Source organism: Saccoglossus kowalevskii, chromosome 16 (assembly GCF_978046115.1).
Source record: "Saccoglossus kowalevskii chromosome 16, keSacKowa6.1, whole genome shotgun sequence".
NCBI lineage: Eukaryota > Metazoa > Hemichordata > Enteropneusta > Harrimaniidae > Saccoglossus > Saccoglossus kowalevskii.
In genome coordinates this window covers 3,395,323-3,416,036 of record NC_140656.1, presented here as the reverse complement: position 1 = coordinate 3,416,036, position 20,714 = coordinate 3,395,323, and the positions used below count along the sequence as shown (strand labels likewise).

The 20,714-nt window shown below is 33.0% G+C and overlaps 1 protein-coding gene across 1 annotated transcript; it reads right to left on the bottom strand.

The window, feature by feature from the left end:
• Positions 1-3,521: 3,521 nt before the first annotated feature.
• LOC102809664 (adenosine receptor A2a-like) lies at positions 3,522-20,010 on the bottom strand. Its single transcript, XM_006823001.3, has 3 exons — positions 19,900-20,010; positions 15,234-16,292; positions 3,522-4,475 (listed from the first exon to the last, which is right to left on the bottom strand). Exons 2-3 carry the CDS (start codon positions 15,804-15,806, stop codon positions 4,038-4,040), a joined length of 1,011 nt encoding a protein of 336 aa, XP_006823064.1. The 5' UTR covers positions 15,807-16,292; positions 19,900-20,010; the 3' UTR covers positions 3,522-4,037.
• Between the last annotated feature and the right edge of the window lie 704 nt (positions 20,011-20,714).

Here is a 20,714-nt window from a genome sequence, read left to right as displayed (position 1 = left end):
GGTAGTACCCTCAACGATTAATATAAATACAATATTTCTTAATTATTTCAGACAGGTTTTGACACATCCAAATTAATCACCTTCATATATCTTGGCGATAAAACAGGAAATTCATTTTACTCTGAACATAAAATAACCTGGCAGCGATAAAATATTTTAACTACTGACACGAACCATGTTGACGGTATTCTTAATAATATTTAAGTAATACACCTTTCAGATTGGAAATACAGTCTTGATTGAGGTTGTGAGATTACGAGAAAGAATGTATAGACTATCGTTGCGCGCCAATTTTCTGTTCACGGCAAAGAACTACCAAACATGTTTTAGCCCAACCATGCTGATTAAATATACATAACTTAAACACACAACATCTGAGGAAATATAAATATATGCACAAATGTACAAAATAAATACAGTACAATAGAGTTCATTTGTAGTTCAGAATTTCGAAATTCCCGTCATGATACAGAGAGTATGATCGATGTACATTGCACTATAATAACTGAATTTGAGCAATGATGCAAACGTTATAAAATTTTATTACGTTTGCGTCATTGGTTCATTTAAACAATGATATCATAGTTAGGGATACATTGGAGACATAAACTTGGTATGCAAATTGCCTACTTAATATTCACAATTAAATGGTGCAAACCTTTTCTACGATACATCCTCATTATTTTAAAGGGCCGCGTTCGTCGCCACGCGTCGTGTTCAATATGAGTCTTCTACGCAATCACATACATTTTTTGTTTAATTACACGAAATTTGACAACCGTCCTTTAACTCATTATGTATGCGTCAAGCTACAGTATAGCCTCTGAAATAAAATACGAATTTACTGTTCAAAATAGACCGCATTTATCAAGCTCGTCTAGTTATTCAGTTAAAGAGAATGGGTCTAAAATTAAAGTGGTCGACGACAGACTGACCGTTTTTCATTAAATCGACCCCACCCAAAACCCAATTCAGTTACTACTCTCAGAGCTTACCAACTGTCATTGCGGCAAAACCAAATAAATAAAAACAATATGTTCGTGTACGATGTAAATGGGAGCATATTTCGTCAATATTTTATTTAGTATACAATTTTCATCGATGTGATTGTCCTGCCCAAGTTCATGATCGACCGAAATAATAAAACGTCGTCAATAAAGGAACCGCGTGTCCGCCTCTAATTCTCCTAGGTTATTTCCGTTTAACGACCACCCAGGGAAAAAACGTTCATCTTAAACTTGAACGATTTCATGACACTTGATGATATTTCGCCCTTTTATTAGGTCATGAAACCGTTTGAATACACCGGCGATTTGATGTGCATCTCAGGTGCGGAAGTTTCAGGTGCGAAACACTGACTTCCTGTTCTTTGTACTTACCAATAGGAGTCTCTTGCATGTTTTCATCGATTCGTTGCAAATATAATTGTTATTGTACTTTAGACGGACTAATGAGATAAACATATATATATATATATATATATATATATATATATATATATATATATAACTTATAATTTAATACGAACATAAGTTTTATACCCAAGTAGTACTTTCGGCGAAATCTGAAAACGGACACAACTAAAATAATTTAATATACTTAAACTAAAACTAAATAAATATTTTTTTCGTCTGGACATCATGATGATGTAATATTGCATCCCACTCTCATGTTGTTGTGTGTTGTCCAACACAGTTGTTATTTTCTAATCTCCAATGGTGCGACAAACTGACCCACATTGTGTTTAACGCAAACACGTAAATACTAACATCCAGGGTACTCATATCAATTTAGATTAATTGTTGTTCTATGAAGCCAATAAAATTAAATTTCCACTGAATTTATGATTCAGCGAAATATTAATATTGTATTTGTGGTATGACTCAGTTGAAGAGATGTGTTCACAACGACTCAAGGGACAATGGAAAACAACAGCAAAACATGGACAACATCAGCTAATCGCGCCACCAATAGTTTCGGTTCTACAGTCGACACATCCACAAGGTGGCGCTCTCACAAAACACAGGCACCCATAATATTTGCATTTATTTGTCTTCACTATACTCTCATTTGATTGAATATTTTTGTTAAACTTCATCCATTTAATAATGATGGATGAGCCAGAGATGTGGCAGCTTTTTTAACAGACGTGGACAGTCAAAATGTTACATTGCACGTTATACCTAGTTGTGATATCCCTGTTATCCTATGTCCACCACCAAGGAAAAAACAGAGATAAAAACATTATTATTTCAAATTCTCTGGCAACCTGTGTCTGAAAGTAATGCAGTACATAGTACAGAGAAAGTGTCGGACTACACTGTTATCCCATAAAGGCAAAACCAAATGAACTTTTAAATATTTGAGTTAATTGAACTTGAACGTCTGTGAGCTGCTGAGTTGCTTACCTTGCTACTGCTTCCCGCTATTCCCTAATGTAATTGCCCGCCCATCTTATCAATTACTGTCAGCGTAACGTTGAAGACAGTATTTCCCGACTATATTATCGAACCAAGAGACAAGATAGAGAGTTTCCGCTGAATATACGACAGCCGTATTTGTATACAAATGTTTATACAAGTTTTACAATGTTGAAAATCAGTGTGTTTGAGAAACAAAGTTTTGTTGGTGATTGTTACATTAATTATTGTACACATCTAACCAAAGAACGGTGATGAAACGGTTTAATCACATTCGTAATTATAGCGTCCTCATACATGAATTTTAAAAGCAGTACGTAATGTAACAGCGCCACCAATGGGCAATATTGTATAACATTTCCCTATACGTTTCTCTATACGTTTCATACGGAACCTTGTTGCGAGCAATGCCATGTATATATTTCAAACTGTATGTATTACATATAATAGGACAATAAACCAACCTTAGATATTACCTTAGATAAAATCTCATATACTGGGAATACTCGACCGGGTCAACGTTTCAAATGAAGCAGGTACAAGTGTGGTTAATTCAGCTGAATATATGGGACAATTATAACGGCGATGTTTCTGTTTACTAATTGATATTTGACATATAATGAAACAATTATACTATATCAACGACTATTTACATACATACATTTGATAGTCATATATTCTGGGGGTGTAAACAAGAACCTGAAACAACACCATATTGTAAAGTCTAAAAAATATGACCATCTGTTTAGCGCTATCCAACCACTTTAAGTCCAAGCTGGACGACACATGCTGGAAGTTACAATGACAAGTAAATACTTCACATTTTACTGGTATTTGATTGCATATATATCAAGGACGTACATGATGGTACAATTCAGTTGGTCGAGAATAAACACGTTATGATAGACGCCCTCACCAATGGTGAATACCAGTGACGTATTTGACGAACAGATCTCGTAGTAATTCACATATTTTTTTGCGATTCTAAAGATATTTAATATTTATCTATATATAATACATTTAAAAGAAATTCCATGTAGGTAATATTGACACGCATTAAAAATTGCACGTGATAAATACAAAAATAACTCAATTTAATAATAATATTATAAGTTTTTTTATTTAAAGCTTAATATATTACAGTCCATCTAACACGATAAGTATCGGATAATGTGTTAGTACCCCCAGCTCTTCTGAGTATGAAGTCTTTCATCGCTGAATAATGTTCATAAGTAGTGCACCAGCATCAAATAAAAACGAAATAAGCACACAAGCTAGTGTGGTACAGTGAAAGAGTATATGCAAATGAGAGGTATGTGAACAATTAATCACCAGGAACACCTTGCTATTCACACACCTTTGTCGGATTTTATATTTGGGTAAAAATAAAGATTGTGACCGGAGAAATCTATAAAAACACATATTAACCTCCTACGCGACTCACCATAACGACAATGGATCTAAATAAGCTAATTGAGGAAATGAATTATCATTTAATAAACAAACAATATAAATTACAATTTTGTAATATTGGTCAAATTTTTGAACGCGTGATAGAGAAAACCGACGAATTCTGATAATACAACAAAATGCAGCCGTATACATGTAGATTGATAGTTATGAGTTCGCAGTCTCTATATTCCCGTTGACATAAGTAGGAGATGTCGGTATTCTATCAATAACTGACATTGTGATACTGTTTTCCCTGTCTCTCGCTATACCAGGGCCATGGCACGCGTCTTTTGCGCACGGAAAGAGCGTTACAAAAGCTCGTCTGTATGCTGTTCTGAAGTCCCTGCCAAACCCATAGAGAAATGGGTTGACAGCTGAGTTACTATGAGATAGCAATATAGCAAACAGTAGCAACTCAAGCGGTACGTCACATCCTGTGGGACAGAAGAGGAATATAGTGTTCAGGATATATATAGGAAACCAACAGACCATAAAGACGATAAAGATAACGGCGAGTGATTTGACTGCCTTTAATTCCTTCTTTGTCCTTCTCCGAGAATTGGTCTGTGGTAGACCTACTTCTAAGGCAGCAATACTTCGTATCTGAAATAATTAAGAGTGATAAAATGATTAACATATTATAATTGAACTTTAACCTTCCAATTTATTCTATTATGGGAAATTGTATTCTTTGAATACGATCAGCAGTAGTCAACGAGTACAATTATATTTTTTTTTAAACACCATGTGAATGTAGGGCATCGGTCAGTCATCAAAAGGTTTGTGTTTTATAAGATCATAACTAACTAAGGATGGCGGCTTAAACGGTACATGACAAAAGTAGGGAATGCAACGTACCATGAGTGTAAAAGGGAATGCGTACTTAGGAATAGGTCATGCACTATTTATTATTTTATAAAATATATAATATTTGGATCAATGGGACGTTTTTATCTAGTTCAATGTACAATAATGTAAAAGCGCGCATATATGAAGTTGGTGTGAAACAGGGTAGTATGTTGTCTCGCTTTTGTCCTCTCTCTCAATCAATCAATCAATCAATCAATCAATCAATCAATCAATCAATCAATCAATCAATCAATCAATCAATCAATCAATCAACCAGTCAGTCAGCCAGTCAGTCAAATGAATTCGACACAACTGATGATAACCTAGCGCCCTCAGCCAGCTACAATTTCTGTGCGCAATCCAGTATTGGGTCAGAAGATATTCATTTCTAATTTATCACTTTACCTCGCTGTATAGCCTGTTATTCATATCGAAGCAGTTATTGAGCCGTCAATGCGGCCTCACATTGTCACGTGATAATAATTTAAGTTGATATCAGTTCACAATTGGAAAAGGGGATTTCTGAGGATTACGGCTCCGTCCCATGTAATCGACCAAGGTGTAATTTTCGTCCTTTTATAACAGATTCTTGTCGTTTTTTGGCACAGAGAAAGCTATTCTTGTCAATAATGAATTCATTTGCATTACCAGGAATGTTGTTTATTGCATTTAGTGCAAGAAATCTGGAAAACTACATTAGCTCCACAGTGCTTCGACACTAGATAAGAAAATCGTTTTTGCCCGGTTTCCCTTCATCGCCCGGGCATAAAATTACGGATATGTCAATTTAGAGTTTATGTGTTATCAATGGAACAAAGATCAACTCAAGCGAATCAAGAAAGAAACTATATTCCGCCTTGAGACTATAAAACCACGGAAATAAAACTGTTCAACTTTACTTTGCATGAGTAGTTCAATAGTTGCAGTTTGAAGTCATGCGTTTCTTATGCCCCACTTATTTAAATCTGTTCTCATACTCCTGGAGAACGATTATTGACAAAAAGGTTTAATTATTTTGAATAGTTACTTAGGACAACATTTACTAAATATTGCCTGTATATGACATTCTGCAGGGTTGCACGTACATGTATATACGTGTATTCATCATGCACGTAGGCTATATACTAGTTATTTCAACAAACGAACACACTCAATATTACCATAGCAACGCATAATCGTTACATTAGCACTTGAATTGTTTGCATACCAATTAACTGTTATATGGAAACATGATATACCCTGGGGTGGTAGAGTATGAACACAGTTTACACCACTATTCATTTACTCTTCATACTCCAATAATCCACACGTCTGCATGACATACGTATCGTTGAAATTGACCACCAAGTAACTGGGCTTGTTTTCGACTTCAAACCTCATTGAATGAAGAAACTATTTTATGGACTACATAAAGAACACATGGACTGAATAATAGCAACATGGAGCCGGTTATTGGGGGTCTGAGTGCAAATTATGTCTGTCATGTCACGTGGTCACTCGGATAGTATGGCCAATTGATGCATGTTGAACGACCAACTGTGTAAGTGTGATGTTCAACTGCAATTGATGCGAATTCAAACATTACTTCCAATCACAATTTAGAATCTAAAATGTGAGCTCGGTCATTGGCTTTTCACTTATATTATTTTCAGCGTAAGATTTTTATAAGTTGATCATTATGCACATGTTTAATGAGCGCAGAATACTGTTAACAAATTCCAAAAATGTACATGATTCGTGTGCATCGTACTGTATTAATATATACTCTCTTCTCAATTACGAAATGTATGCATGGCTGTGGTTAGGACTCGTAGAATGTGCTTTTAATTTGAGCTATTCTCTCCAACTGTTGTATATTTATCAAGAGTAGTCAATTTTAAGTCAGAAAAAGGCCCATTACGCAGGATCACAACCTTCCCGTCTACAGCCTCGACTCAGCCTCGGATTTTTTTTATCTCGGAAGAGCCCACATAATATGACTTTATCTTCTGCAAGTTACAAGAGGAGCATTACACCATTGTCACGTGACTTATACACACGTTTACTGCATTGTCTGGAATAATTGCAACAGTTATGGTTATTACAAAAAATACGCAAGCGGAAATTGATCACATTTACATTTCTATAATTGACAGTAAATGATTAATTGCTCATTAATATCAATTGCGGTTTTAATATAGATTTCTGAGTATGTTAATTGTTTTATTTTAGACGTTGTACGATTATAGTGTTATTTTACTGACAAGGTCTTGACAAAGAACAGATACATACATACGAATGCAGTTGATACTGAGCAGAGTGTCAATCTATCCATTCGACGTCATGACATATTTGTTTCCAGAAATGCATCTATGAATACATGACTGTTACTAAGAATGCCGATGGGATGCTTAAAAAAAAAGAAAATATGGCAACAATTTTGTGTCAAAGTAAACTTGGAGCGTACTTTTTTTAGGATTAAAAAATATATCTAGTCTTCGATTTGACTTCAATTCATTCAATTTTAGAAACACAGTGAACATAGAAATACAAGCACAAATCAAAAAGACACAAAATTGCACCCATAGTTTAGTTTATTATTCGGTTTACATGGCAAAAGTAACAGTATATCGGCCATGCACTCTTCGCCACGTACCGTGTTTGATTCTCGTCTCATACGGCGTTTACTACGCAGCGTATTGCGCACATATGTACTAACAATGCAGGCACTATCTGGTGTCTAATTCATCGAGAGATTTTGAGTCTATTTATAACGCACTGTATTCCTATTTCAGTAATCTCTAAACACAACAATTATTTTTAAAGTGTGTTCAATATTTTGTTTATTTAATACAGTGGACAATATGGTTGAATTCAATATAATAATAATATTTGTTGCCCGTTGTTTTTCCAGACACCAAAAGTTTGCGTAGGAACCTGCACATTATGTTCTGTCAACATGCTCTATGGAAGTGCCAATGCGATGCACTAACTCGGCAATATAAAGTCTATTCACTGTCCATCATAAGAGCAATACGTCGGCTTTAAATACAAGTATGTCATTTGTGAAAAAAAAGAAATTAGCATGTACGTATGCGTGGTGACATATAGACTGTTAATGGTATTCTATAGAACCCACGTGACCACGTGATGACCAAACATGATACAGAATTATGATACTGTTTTAAATGTTTAAATAGTTGTTTCAAGTTTCAATAGTTGTACATGCAAACGCACTATGTGACGTAGCAACGAGATATTAATATTTTAAAATCAGGTCAAGACGTGAAGGTTATTGTAACATATATGTATTAAACCATATTTATAATGTATAAAATAGGTTGAAACCTAATCAAGACATTTTATAATATATATGGTAATACCCAGTAATGTCACTGTGAATTTATTTATTCATTTATTTATTTATTTGTTTGTTTGTTTGTTTGTTTGTTTGTTTGTTTGTTTGTTTGTTTGTTTGTTTGTTTGTTTGTTTGCTTATTTATTTATTTATTTGTTTATTTGTTTGTTTGTTTGTTTGTTTATTTATTTATTTATTTATTTATTTATTTATTTATTTATTTATTTATTTATTTATTTATTTATTTATTTATTTATATGTCTGTCTATATTTATATATTTTAAATATTATATGGTATCAGTAGATGTTAAATATCCTTGGGTAGTCGTGTAAAAATAACATGACACACAATCACCGTATTGTGAGAAACAATGTAAACATGAGTTTAGATCTGTATTGATATCCTGTGTTAAATTGAAGAATGAAACATCGTTAGAAGCAATTTTACATTAGTGATTTAGAAAGAGATAATAATGTCAATACGTTACTATATTGACTTCGTCAAGAAAATTGATTTCAACAACAATGTTTTTATTATCAAAATTAAAACTATATTCCATTTACGTAGAGATGCAGTTTACGTGACAGGTATATTAATTAGTTAATTAGGAAACCAAGATGACCTCCCTTGTCCACAAAACTATATATTTTCGGAAAGCTTATTGTATGAATTTAAAAATTTTGTTAGTATTTTTTTTCATGGACACTGTAGTTTGAAATGTGCACAAAAATATGCTTTTTTGGTCAAAAGTGATTTTAAAAAAAATTAGCTTCTAAACCATGCTTCTGTTTCCTATCAAAATTGGTTTATGGGTACATCTGTTTACTATGAAGAAAGTGCCGTCTTGAAAACTGTCTACCAGTTGTCAATTGTGCAGGGCAGCAGCTCAAATTTCACTACTTCAAGTTTATGCATGAATTAACACCCAGGCTAGTTGTCTGTACGATTGTTGTAACACTGTTCAACCAAAAACAATGCCTCGACGGCGTTTTGATGATAAATACATTGTCAATCATTTGTGGAAATTTCAAAACAAAATGTCAAAGCGTCTAGAAGCTATTTTTTTTAAGTTCTGGGATGTGCACAAAAAAGAAGCTGAGATAATGGCTAATTTGCATAACAATTCACTCAGTAAGAAGTTTGCTAATGCTCATAATTAAAATGGCTGTAACAGTTCCAAATTTAAATGTATTATCGTTTTGTTAAAAGTTAAATATAGTGCACAATATGGAGATCCGTCATTTCTTTTTTTTCACCATGTTTCGTTTTTATTATTTATGTACAGCCTTGCTAAATCTTGCTAAGCATTCAAAAGAGAGAATGTTTGCACCTGTTATCTATATATTTTAAAATCGTTTTTTTTTTTAGTAGTTTCCACTATTCACAATTCTACAAAATTTCAACAGTCTATAGCCAAGACTATTTGGATAATAAAAAGCAAAAAAATATATAATTTCACTCCCAAGTGCCCACTAACCTGCATCTCTACCTTAAAAAGTCCCAATTCAAAGCCAGAATGAACAATATCGGTGAAATGTAAATAATAAAATGTGTTTAAAAGGTGTGAACATTTTGTCTTTTCTAAAGACTTGTTGAGATATTTGAGATTACAAAATATTCTCAATTCCGGTAAAGCAATTTGAGAATATTTTTTTAAAAACGTTTGGATAAGTTTGTGCCGAATTGTGTTTACAGTCTTAGTGTATTCTTTTTGAAAATGATATAATAACGCTGTCTGCGATATAGTAATTGACTAACCTGCTAATCAATCATAGCTTTCCAATTTTGAATCTATCTGTCAATATGCACAGCTGCTAAGCTAGAAGAAGATACTAGACGAGGGCCTTACGAACATTTTAAATAACAACCACACTTTTAGAACACAAGTTACTAAATTGGAAAACCACCAAATACTAATTACACCACTATAATGTCATCATATTATATAAAAAAATAAGAAAAACTTCGACCAACAAGATTAATTTATTTACAATATCATTTTCAACGACTGCACATTGTATTTATTTCATTCTGCATATGGTAAACCAAACTTTTAATAAGTATACTTCACGTATGTTACTATTCATAATAATTATATCTATAATGAACCCAATGTTATTATTAACATGAAATACACATTTATTGGTTGAACGATGTCCCCGAGAATGTGTTTCACAGAAAAAACGTGGAATCAATTACGTTCAATCTTAATTATAATTTACCAGTTCTGCTTATTCTATGTTTGTTCATTCATAAATTTAACGAAATACATACTTTTAATTCTTCTACATGAGTTGAAATGATCGAAACACTTGGACATAAATAAATAAATAGTTAGGTGGGAGGCAGAGTAAATTCATGACACTTACACACTGTCTGTTATAACATTCGTACCATGATATGTACCAAATGTATTGCCAATATCGTCCTATACAATATGTGTGTATTTACTATATACAAATACTGATAATACATTCATTATGCTGTAGACAGTTTTCATATGTATCGAATAAAAGCATGTGTTATTAAATTCTTGTTATTTGAGCATCACGCTGTGAATGCTTTGTAAATAATGTTGAAAATAAAATTCCAACTCGCATTAATATATTTGTTCAGTTTTTGTTTCACCGTTGGCTGAATTTTGAGTCATTGGATAAGGAATCGTTACTAATGTTACATAATGTCGTAAAAAATTCTAAAAAGCAACAAAAAATAATATTCACAAAACAACTACCGGTATATTGATGACGTTATATATGATAACATAACAAAATATTAACAAATAACAAAGGTTACCAGTCAAGCAATCTAAATAAAATATAAATTTATTATGGCACTCAAAGCTATTTGCTTAGTTGATCGTATCGAATCCTAACATTTATGTTTTATTGGGAACCACAGATGCGTTCACCAAGTATATTATATTGAGGTTCAGCACGGCTTGTGGTATTTATATAAAAAGCGGAAGAATCCATACGGCGGAGTATTCATTAAACGTCACATGAACGAAACCAACTCTTTGCTATGCGATCAATAACGGCGAGTTTACGAAAACAGAAGTTTGGTAATAATCAGTCCCATGTTTTATAAATGCCTTTTTTGTAGTTCCTAAACTGGCTTTCAGTAAAAATACACAATATAGAGTAGAATAACTAATTTAAAATGAATTTAAGACAAGACTAGGTAGAAATATCTGACTAAGTACATTAGTAAATTGATGTATTTCCACTTGCTATGTGTATAGCGTCCCAACAAACTTTTGCTTTAATTTATTATTACAACCACTTTAAAATTAGTTTCAGTGCGAGTTTCGATGAGACGCGGTGGATGTTTGTGTTGGGGCGGATTTCTAAATATACATACGTATATACAAAGCAATACTTTGGTAGACATTAGTTATGTCTATATATTGAAATGCGTGATGCTGCTATTGACTGCATGTCGTACGTTCGAATGCGTTGACATACATATATTTTAAAATTACATAGCACCGGTGATGTTGGGGAATGATTTGAAATATTAGTATAGAATGACAATGAGTAAAGAGTATCATAGACAATGCATTGTGTGTAATATGATTTGTAATGTACGACAACTATAATTTGGAAAAGCTTCAGACTATCAAACAAATGTAATTATAGCTATATCTTAGATATAGATTAATATCAGGTCATGTCGATGTTTGTACAAATGATTGTGGTAAGTATTCTTTCTGAGACTATTATAACGAAAACGATTAACAGTTGGAAAAATAATTGAAAAGTTGAAATCATGATTTACCGAGTAAGCAGAAAGATGGTCACAGATACAATATTATTCATATGCAAATAACTTTACATTAATATGCAGATTATTTATTAATGTGTTACATTAATATGCAGATTATTTATTAATGTGTTACATTAATATGCAAATTATTTATTAATGTGTTACATGCTTAGTGTGATAGAAAGTTTTAGTATACTTAATAACATATTACACTAATCACGTACATCTCATCTCAGACATGCGCAAACGAAATATGCAAAACTATGATATTTGCATCGTATGAAAAAAAAAACGAATGAAAAAACAAAGTTCATAACTAGGATAGCCTAAAAGCAGTTTATTCCAGTAGGGTTCTAATACCCCATCCACATGAATCACTAATATAAACAACGGCATCAAAACATTGTAATTTAAAGACATTAATAAATACACAAATAATTACAAATAGAAATAAAATCACGCATCCAAAAAATAAAAAATAAAATAATTTACCCAGCCGTTTCTTAAATTGATTATCTGTTGGAAATGCAATTTTTTTTTCTATTCATGTTAATTTAGTTTAATCTTTGATTCCATTATAGAAAAAAAGAGTTCTGAGAAATGAGAAGTGACTGAGCACAACAACAGAAGCAATAGAGATCCGAAAACTATGCCATTTTGGGATGAACTTCGCAAAATATTAGGTGGAAGGCCAGCATTCAATCCTGAAACACCGGTGTTTTTACTAAGTGAGAACGCGAGCAGACAATTTAGCAGATTATCTAATATTTGCACAGCAAAAAAAAACAGTGTTAACACCGGCGTTTTTAGACGTGTGAGATCGTAGCTTATATCTTTGAAAATGCACGACATACTTCGCAAATATTTGCATATTGCATATTTACGATATTTAAATATATATGCTTTGCCACGATAAGTGCATACATATATGCTAAAATGATATTTACATATATGCTAAACATGATATTTACATATATGCTAAAATGATGTTTACATATATGCTAAACATAATATTCACATATATGCTAAACATGATATTCACATATATGCTAAACATGATATTCACATACGTAACTGAATGTAATCCTTCAAAGCAACAAATGTTGCAGACCCGCGATGAGTTTAATCAACAACACTATATCACTTTATAAACAATGTGCATTGTTCTCTGTCGTGAGAATGAGTTTAGAAAAAAGGGAAACCAGAAATAAATAATATCGTAGAAATTAGCTTACACTTTTCTGTTTAACAATTTAGTACGGTGACAACTCTGATAAACCTCAGTACGTAAACTTAAACACGAGATTTAATTTATAGCTTGTTAATTACCATAATTATGTCCTGGTTTTAAATACTGAATTTTCAAATAAAATGTGTTTTGGGCGACTTTTAACTTTTTCATTTCATCTATTATGAACGGTTCTCATAAAAAAGCAAATCCATACACGCGTCTATTGATTGCGTACGTATGAATTATGTACCGTACCCAGCAGTTATATGTACCCTAATTACGTGTGGTTCAATAAAGCGCCGGGGGAGGGGGTCATTTCATGCTATTAAAACACAATGACCACGTTATATTGCATATATGGTACTATTGACAAATGCAAATTACTATCACACGTAACCATGAATATTTTGTATACGCACTTATAACAATAACTTGTATGCAATGAACCCAAAATAAGAACATACATCAGTGAGGACCCGGATGATAGTGTTCGCATACGATAAAAGTATCTATATCACGATTTATATTTGGAACCCCTAGCTTGTGGTAGATTTTTTTGATGGTTTAACTTTTTCTAATGTATTTACGTAGTTACGTCACGTATGGTAATTGGAAATGGACACCATAATTGAGACAAATTTATCCACTTAGATATTAAATTAAATAACACGACAACGGCTGTGCCCGGAATCTGATAAGCATACAATTCTACAGGAATCAAATGTAACGAATTGTTAGCGCTGATGTCCTAGATTAAATGACGTGCTGTTACAATTGATTCATTAAAAGCTGCGCGCCTGTGAATTTAGTTGTTAACCAAACCCGACGATGAATTTCTCTGCACATTAGGCATGCACCAACAACTAAATCCTACTCACTATTCAAAGTCTACATTTTTTTTGCTTTAAAAAACTCCTCATTGCAGAAATTGGCTTCCCATTACAAAGAGCATTTTGTATTCAAACAAACAAAAAATAACATCTAAGATATTTGATGCGTTCAAGAGTTAACTTATTAAATATAGTGTATTTGTATCAAGAATTCTTTAATATCTAGATTGTCTATGAATTTTGGCAATGATTTTAGTCGTAATTTAAAGGCGAATTGTCGCTGACACAGGTTAATAGAAACTCGGTGGTGTCACTATTAATAAAATATGACAAAACCTATTTTCGGAAAAGGTAAAAAGTTGAATTATCATGATATCACAAAATGCCATGTTTCTATATATAAAATTATATACCCTCATTTTGATACCAATTGTAACATTAGTGCAACAACATAAATTATCTCAAATATACATAGTAGTAAAACTAGCAATATCTTTATATTTTTTATGTTTCATACACACGAGTCAAAACTATTTCATCGTATTCATCTCGTGTAATTGTAATTGATACATGGATGTGTCAACACAATTCTCACATGACCTTAAATGGTCTTTCGTTTTCGAAACAAACCAAGGGCGCGTGTGCAGTAAAAACACTCAGGACTGCACAGGTCATTAATTCTTTCAATAATCTCACCTATGGTCATTAAACATGTTTCACGAATCCCACGTGACCACATTTTAGCCAATTAGATTAAGGGCATGAGGTGTAATAAACATGTCTAATACATTTCCATAAAGCTATCAGTGGTCGGCTTGACCAATCATCCCAATTATCTCTATAAAGCACGACTCCCTAAAGGATAGAGTTGTGAGCATGCGTCGAGTAAGAATGTTTTTTTTTTGCTACAAAATTATTATGAAATGTTTTTACCACATGCCTGAATTATCCATATTATAATGCTCTGTTTTTACTATGCAATGTTCTCATTTATCCATCCAGGCGTTCGATTTTACAGACTACATGTAATGGACAATTTTACCGGTGTCTTTTGGTACTGAATAAATTACAACATTGTGAAGTGCATCAATTAATGCATTCATATATACATAGAATAGTTCATTTGTTTTAGTATGTGACGCTATGCACCAACTGAATTTGTTGTGACCTCTGTCCTATTTTTACACAATACCTGTTACAAATATCGAGAAATGTGTGAAAATACAGGCGAAACGAAAAGTGAAAGCTGAAATATATTTCGTTTTATGTTACATACTTAGTTGCCATAGTTTCATTAACACATGCCAACGATATACACCTTGTCTTTCACTCCAGTCATACATACCTGTTTTTTGGCGGCATGGTAAATGGATCCATATATCACAAGCATCACTACCAATGGTACAAGAATGGCAAATATAAAATTGAAGAACATATATTCCATATGTATTACCTCCATGAATAAACACTGCGGCTCCGATGGGCGACCTTTGTTCCACCCCATCAGAGGAAGCGTGCCGATAATGCCGGCTACTAACCAAGATATGGTGATCATAACCACGGCACTTTTGGTCGTCATGATCGTATGGTATCTCAGCGAGTGCGCAATGGCCAAGTATCGGTCCACGCTCACCCCAATTAGACTGTACGTCGAGCTTGTACAGAGCCATAGGAGAAATGACAGCATGAACAAACACCCTTGAAAGTTTGAAGGAATACCGCGGCTAGTCATGATAGCGAAAGGAATTGCCAAGAGTCCCACTAGAAAATCTGCTACGGCAAGTGATAGTATAAACAAATTTGTTATCGTCTGCATGCGTTTGTACTTGAATATGACCCACATTACAAGACCATTACCGAATACGGCCAGCACAGCTATGGTAATCTCTGTCACCAAGTAAAATACGTCCGTCGCCATGTTAAGCCTCGTAGAATGCCAAATTAATTTCCTCTTTCCAGATGGCGCAAGTTGTATTTATTTTGTATACGTACAATAGTAATGACATCACAACAAGAACAATGTAGTTGAAGTGCTATAAGCGTAGAAATTATTTGCCTACCACATATAACTGTTAAATAGTTCAATCGAATGTATTATATTGTCAGGCATATGGCGACTCATGTTGTATTGTTAGAAAGGTCGTAAGGCAATTCAAATGTCAACAAAATAACCACATTTGCGTGTCGCGACTACAACAACAATCCGAGAATAGATACAAAATACAGCAAGTTATGTGTATCTTTCGTACACTGCATACTCCATGCCTCCTATGTGATATACGAGTATCTGTGTATAATGTTCCAAAGATGTAAATCCAGGTTGCATACAATGTTCCATATAAACACAAGCATCAGATACTAATACTGCCTTCGATAGTCACTTGATATTAAATGAATGCAGGACCTAGAATGAAATACGTATACTCAATGAGCGGCGTGTTGATATCTGGTTCCCAGGACAAGTTTCTTATTACACTCATACCAATGCATGCAAATGATCATAACAATATAATAATAGGAAATGGACCAGCGCATTATGTCACACAGACTGGTGGTAACATGTGCGATGACCGAATAACATGAATACCTCAACGTATTTATCAAGTAAATAACATTCCTGATTACTTTCAATGAAGAATGGTTTCATTTCATTATTTCCATGTCACCAATCGTAAACATCAATGGTAACATTATTGTATACTCTACCTATTGATTGTCTTTTCAAAGCGCTACAGACGTGATTTACTTATTAATTTATTTAGGGGTTGGTCAGTGATGAATACAAATACGATGAGAGGTAACACTCAATGAAGCCATATATATATATATATATATTTTTAAAATAAAAAAATGTGACGATCGCGATTCATTTATTTTGTTACAATCACCTATTTCGCGGCAAAGGTCGTGCATTTGATTCATTTTTTGGAAAAGCTTTCATTCATATCAACTCTACAGACTGTGATAGGTAGCGCTAACTACTATAATTATATCAACTCTACAGACTGTGATAGGTAGTGCTAATTATATTTATATCAACTCTACAGACTGTGATAGGTAGTGCTAATTATATTTATATCAACTCTACAGACTGTGATAGGTAGTGCTAATTATATTTATATCAACACCACAGACTGTGATAGGTTGTGCTAATTATATTTATATCAACTCTACAGACTGTGATAGGTAGTGCTAATTATATTTATATCAACACTACAGACTGTGATAGGTTGTGCTAATTATATTTATATCAACACTACAGACTGTGATAGGTAGTGCTAATTATATTTGTATCAACTCTACAGACTGTGATAGGTAGTGCTAATTATATTTATATCAACTCTACAGACTGTGATAGGTTGTGCTAATTATATTTATATCAACACTACAGACTGTGATAGGTAGTGCTAATTATATTTGTATCAACTCTACAGACTGTGATAGGTAGTGCTAATTATATTTATATCAACTCTACAGACTGTGATAGGTTGTGCTAATTATATTTATATCAACACTACAGACTGTGATAGGTTGTGCTAATTATATTTATATCAACACTACAGACTGTGATAGGTAGTGCTAATTATATTTATATCAACACTACAGACTGTGATAGGTAGTGCTAATTATATTTATATCAACACTACAGACTGTGATAGGTAGTGCTAATTATATTTATATCAACTCTACAGACTGTGATAGGTAGTGCTAATTATATTTATATCAACACTACAGACTGTGATAGGTAGTGCTAATTATATTTATATCAACTCTACAGACTGTGATAGGTAGTGCTAATTATATTTATATCAACTCTACAGACTGTGATAGGCAGTGCTAATTATATTTATATCAACTCTACAGACTGTGATAGGTAGTGCTAATTATATTTATATCAACACTACAGACTGTGATAGGTAGTGCTAATTATATTTATATCAACACTACAGACTGTGATAGGTACTGCTAATTATATTTATATCAACACTACAGACTGTGACAGGTAGTGCTAATTATATTTATATCAACTCTACAGACTGTGATAGGTTGTGCTAATTATATTTATATCAACTCTACAGACTGTGATAGGTTGTGCTAATTATATTTATATCAACACTACAGACTGTGATAGGTTGTGCTAATTATATTTATATCAACACTACAGACTGTGATAGGTTGTGCTAATTATATTTATATCAACACTACAGACTGTGATAGGTAGTGCTAATTATATTTATATCAACTCTACAGACTGTGATAGGTTGTGCTAATTATATTTATATCAACACTACAGACTGTGATAGGTTGTGCTAATTATATTTATATCAACACTAAAGACTGTGATAGGTAGTGCTAATTATATTTATATCAACACTACAGACTGTGATAGGTTGTGCTAATTATATTTATATCAACACTACAGACTGTGATAGGTAGTGCTAATTATATTTATATCAACTCTACAGACTGTGATAGGTAGTGCTAATTATATTTATATCAACTCTACAGACTGTGATAGGTAGTGCTAATTATATTTATATCAACTCTACAGACTGTGATAGGTTGTGCTAATTATATTTATATCAACTCTACAGACTGTGATAGGTAGTGCTAATTATATTTATATCAACACTACAGACTGTGATAGGTAGTGCTAATTATATTTATATCAACTCTACAGACTGTGATAGGTAGTGCTAATTATATTTATATCAACTCTACAGACTGTGATAGGTAGTGCTAATTATATTTATATCAACTCTACAGACTGTGATAGGTTGTGCTAATTATATTTATATCAACTCTACAGACTGTGATAGGTAGTGCTAATTATATTTATATCAACACTACAGACTGTGATAGGTTGTGCTAATTATATTTATATCAACACTACAGACTGTGATAGGTAGTGCTAATTATATTTATATCAACTCTACAGACTGTGATAGGTTGTGCTAATTATATTTATATCAACTCTACAGACTGTGATAGGTTGTGCTAATTATATTTATATCAACACTACAGACTGTGATAGGTTGTGCTAATTATATTTATATCAACACTACAGACTGTGATAGGTTGTGCTAATTGTATTTATATCAACACTACAGACTGTGATAGGTAGTGCTAATTATATTTATATCAACTCTACAGACTGTGATAGGTTGTGCTAATTATATTTATATCAACACTACAGACTGTGATAGGTTGTGCTAATTATATTTATATCAACACTACAGACTGTGATAGGTAGTGCTAATTATATTTATATCAACTCTACAGACTGTGATAGGTAGTGCTAATTATATTTATATCAACTCTACAGACTGTGATAGGTAGTGCTAATTATATTTGTATCAACTCTACAGACTGTGATAGGTAGTGCTAATTATATTTATATCAACTCTACAGACTGTGATAGGTAGTGCTAATTATATTTATATCAACACTACAGACTGTGATAGGTAGTGCTAATTATATTTATATCAACTCTACAGACTGTGATAGGTAGTGCTAATTATATTTGTATCAACTCTACAGACTGTGATAGGTTGTGCTAATTATATTTATATCAACTCTACAGACTGTGATAGGTAGCGCTAATTATATTTATATCAACACTACAGACTGTGATAGGTAGTGCTAATTATATTTATATCAACTCTACAGACTGTGATAGGTAGTGCTAATTATATTTATATCAACACTACAGACTGTGATAGGTAGTGCTAATTATATTTATATCAACTCTACAGACTGTGATAGGTAGTGCTAATTATATTTGTATCAACTCTACAGACTGTGATAGGTTGTGCTAATTATATTTATATCAACTCTACAGACTGTGATATATATCCCTGATCATATTCAGAATATTTATTTACGCAGTATGTCATTTAATCTAGAAATGCACACAGGCTGCGTGTTTGACTGCAATCACGTGATCTGGTACATAACTAATTGCACGCGTTATCCAATATTCTACTTGTGAAATCACAATCTGTACTTACCACATCGCCATCTGTTTCGCACACGCAGCATATTAAAGTAAAAACCGTGGCTTGTTGTGGGTTTACACACACGTGGTTCTCGGGTAGTTACACTTTTTATTCAGCACATAGGAGACAGACTGTTACACTCCCTTGAATACCACTCATATGCCCACTGTGCAGTAATTCATCATTAAAAACATCTCTCACTGGGTAAGATAAAAAAGAAGATGACATGATGTAGTTACTATGTGTATGGGTGCATTTTGTTACAGCGTAATTGTCAATTGTCTCATCGGATTGTTTCTACCTCAAGATACAAATGGTGTATCATTTTACATTTTATATTCAATCTACCGCCCTGTCGGCTAAAACTGTAAATTGCATGGTTCGTCACCAAGGCTATAATTCGCATTATTGGTCACGTGTAAATTAACCAATGAATGTATAGATGATACGAGTCTTACCCAAAATGTCTCGTAAATAACATGCATTGTAATTCACATATTTTTCCTTTGTTGAACCTGATTAAGTGGCATTATGACACAAAAAGCATATATCGAAAATAACATTATAGTGTATGTGTATGGTGGTTGTATTCACATAGTTTCTGATGAGGAGTAGTTATCACAGACCAATTAACTGTCCCTGTACAAATATATTATTAGTGGGAATAATACTTATACTTTGAATGTACTTACATTATAATGAGTTTGGCTATATTACTCACTGCATGATGTCATGGCAACCATGGTTATCATGTTTCCTATCAAACAATCACTTAGTTGCTTGGTAACACTTATGATCCCACCTTGCGCAGAGACAAACACAGATAA